Source organism: Stegastes partitus, unplaced genomic scaffold (assembly GCF_000690725.1).
Source record: "Stegastes partitus isolate 25-593 unplaced genomic scaffold, Stegastes_partitus-1.0.2 Scaffold1074, whole genome shotgun sequence".
Classification (NCBI taxonomy): domain Eukaryota; kingdom Metazoa; phylum Chordata; class Actinopteri; family Pomacentridae; genus Stegastes; species Stegastes partitus.
Genome location: NW_007578805.1, coordinates 277990 through 281082, shown reverse-complemented (window position 1 = coordinate 281082; position 3093 = coordinate 277990). Strand labels below are relative to the sequence as shown.

Sequence of the window (3093 nt, the reverse complement as noted above, 5' to 3'; positions counted from 1 at the left end):
AGGACGTTTCACCTCTTTATTGTAGAGAAACTTAACAAGTGTGTTAAAATCCATCTTTTATTCCCTTAAATCTCATTAAATATGAACGACTGGTGTCATTTCAGAGGGAGAACACGGAGGCTTTGACTAGTTCTGATCACGTCTGACGTGTGTTTCTGCTAATTTAAGGCCGATCGGTAAATGTCGTGAGCTCCAGTTCGGGTAATTGTAAAAATAATCTAAGAGGAAATAATAAAGCTGATTAAACTCTCGCTCACATGAAGAAAACTTTCCGTTCTCTAAAAAGAGGCGCATGAAGCAACTTCCTCCGATTAAAGGGGAACAAAAGCAGAAGTAGGACTACAAACATGGCGGCTCCGGATGTTTGTCTGGTGTTTGTTTGTTTGCTCACGCTGAGGCAGGACGTCGGGGAAGTCGCGCTGACACTGATCCAGGCTGCAGCTTGGAGCAGACGGATGACTTCTGTGGGCCGGAGGTTCTCCTCCGGTCGGGCAGGACGTGGATCCAGATTGGACTGAAAATAAAGAGCAGAGGGAGGATTTTAAGAAAAGAACGGAGCAAACAAGCTGCCTGGAGTCTTTAAAGAATAAAATCTCATAAAATCACATTAAAATATATGAATTTACATGAAAAGTGTAAAAAACAAACTAAAAAAAACAACGTAAAGTGTAAAAAACATCAAAAATCTGCATATTTATAAAGTTTTACACTATTTTTACTGCATTTAAATCAGCTAAAATGTCATTTCTTTACTTATATTTTCTATATTATGATTGGAAAAGAATAATGATGTACACTAAGGAGTGAAAAATAAGCAGATGAATCATCTCACCTTTTGTTTTGCAGTTTTATTAAACTACAGACAACATCCAGTAAAATTTTTAAGGTAATTTGTTCATTTACAACTTTCAACGGTGAAATTACATTTGAATTGTATTAAATCAGCTGAAAATGTCACATTTTACAGATATTTGTGGTGATAAATATAAATGGTGTGTATTGAGGTTTGTAAATCATTTTTTAAAATAATTTTGGAAAAAAAAATGCTGTTTTACAGATTTTTTCCTCCCATTTTGTTAAAATTACCGAGAAATAAAAATCATAGAAAAAATAAAATAAAATAATTCATTTACAACATTTAACAGTAAAATTACACTTTTTTTAAAACTGTCTTTAAATCAGTTAAATATAAAATTATTTTACAGATTTTTGTGGTTCTAAACAATGCATGTCATTTGTGGGTTTTTTTGTTTTTTTAAAAAACTATTTTACTGCTTTTTTTGTTGATTAAATAAGAGTTAAAACTTTTTTTAAATACAGAAAAAAGTGCAGATTTACATGTTGACTGTAAAAATAAAACAGAACCGAATAACATGAAGTATCTATATTTTTACAAATTGTTTTCAGATTTATATATATACATACATACATATATATGTATGTATGTATGTATGTATATATGTATGTATATATATGTATATGTATATTTATGCAGATATTTGCTTTTATTGTCAGTTTTATTATCCTGGTTTTGAACATTACAGGATCTTGTACTTTTTAACGTATTTTTTTGCTCCCTTGCTGCCAGTTTTTCACTGTTTTTTAGGCAGTGTGCTCATATTTTTCAGTACATTCCTGTTTTATCTGCTGTTATTAGAAAAACCAGGATTGATGAAAACCTTGTGCCGCTAAGAAGTCAGATGTTTAATAATTCGTGTTACTGATTGAACGCAGGCGGCAGAGTTAAGTGTTCTGGACCAGAACGGACTNTTGTTGTCCATCTTGTTTTCCATCTTGATTGTTTTGCTCGTGTTTGTCGTCGGCTGTCCTACAACACAACGTGCAGCACTTGTTTTTTAGAGCTTTTTGTTCTATTTGTGTTTATTTTATTTCAGTTTTTATGTATTTTATTGGAAAGCACTTTGTAGCGTGTGTTTTGTAAAGTGCTCCATGAATAAAGTTTATTATGATTCTTTCTATGCTGTGCAGATGAATGTTGTGTTCTTTATGTAACACATGAGGTCTGAGGGTTCAGAAGGTTTCACCTCTTCTGCAGCACCGTGTTGTTGACCCAGGTCCACGTGCTCCCTTCGTTCTTCAGCCCGATCCAGTACTTCAGAAACCCCTTCTCAGTCAGAAAACTCTGGAACAGAACACAGAACCACCACGTTTCACACCAGCAGACCACATATATGAATGTTGTCTAATGAAGGCAGCGGAGCCGAAGCGGACCTGGACTCCGTGGCTGCCGACCACGGCCAGGCTTCCTCCTCTGGAGCTGCAGTTCCTCTGGCTCTCGGCCCAGTTCAGCCTGAAGGTGGACAGGTAGAAACACGACCTGCCGAGAGCCAGCCAGCCGGTGGCGCACTGCTGGCAGCCCAGACCTGCAGGAGGAGACGGAAGCCAAAGAAGACGCTCTTCAGAACCAGAGGCTCAGTGAGTCCACGTCACACCGAAGCTTTTCTTTTCTTTTGGTGAACTCGATTCGTTTCATCGTTCTGCTTTGACCTACGTACCTTTGACCCATTTTGCCTGAATGCTGGTCTGTTGGTGCAGGTTCTGGAGGTTCTAGGACTTCATCTGAGCTGCTGATTAGACTCTGTGTCTCTATAAAGTCACTGTGAACTTCATCATCGGGCTGCTTGACCTTCACGTCTGAAGCAGCTCTGCTATCTCTGTATTCACACACCAGCTCCAGCGACAAGCTTCTGTGGTTTATCAGCAGCTGCTCTGATCGTCGCTGAGCAGGATTCACTCAGACTTTACCTCCGTGAGTTACTGTCAAAGAAGACGTTTCACTGTTCTGTGCATCTTCGGTTCCTGTTTTATTTTTACACGCTGTACTTTCGTCTCCTCTCTTCACGCTCGACTTTATGTCTCTTCTAACTTTATAACATCTGCTGCTGAGTCACGGAACGATGTTTGCTGTGTTTTGGGAAAAATAAAGTTGATTTAAGGGGTTTTTTCAGCTGAAATGTGTTTTTCTGCCCAGATTAGGGAACTAATCAGGGTCAAAACTGCTTAAAATGTATATAGGTATGTAAATACCTCTTAAATTTGCAATAAAATCAAGTTTAAGGGGTCAAATCTTTA

General features: G+C 37.7%; 1 protein-coding gene across 1 annotated transcript in view; it reads right to left on the bottom strand.

The window, feature by feature from the left end:
* Positions 1–3093, bottom strand: part of si:dkey-26c10.5 (early activation antigen CD69) — a 14410-nt gene that overhangs the window by 5203 nt on the left and 6114 nt on the right. The window contains exons 3-4 of the mRNA XM_008295770.1: positions 2233–2417; positions 2046–2143 (exon numbers count right to left, since the gene is read on the bottom strand). Coding sequence (XP_008293992.1) covers positions 2046–2143; positions 2233–2417 — 283 coding nt within the window. The remainder of the gene's footprint in view (positions 1–2045; positions 2144–2232; positions 2418–3093) is intronic.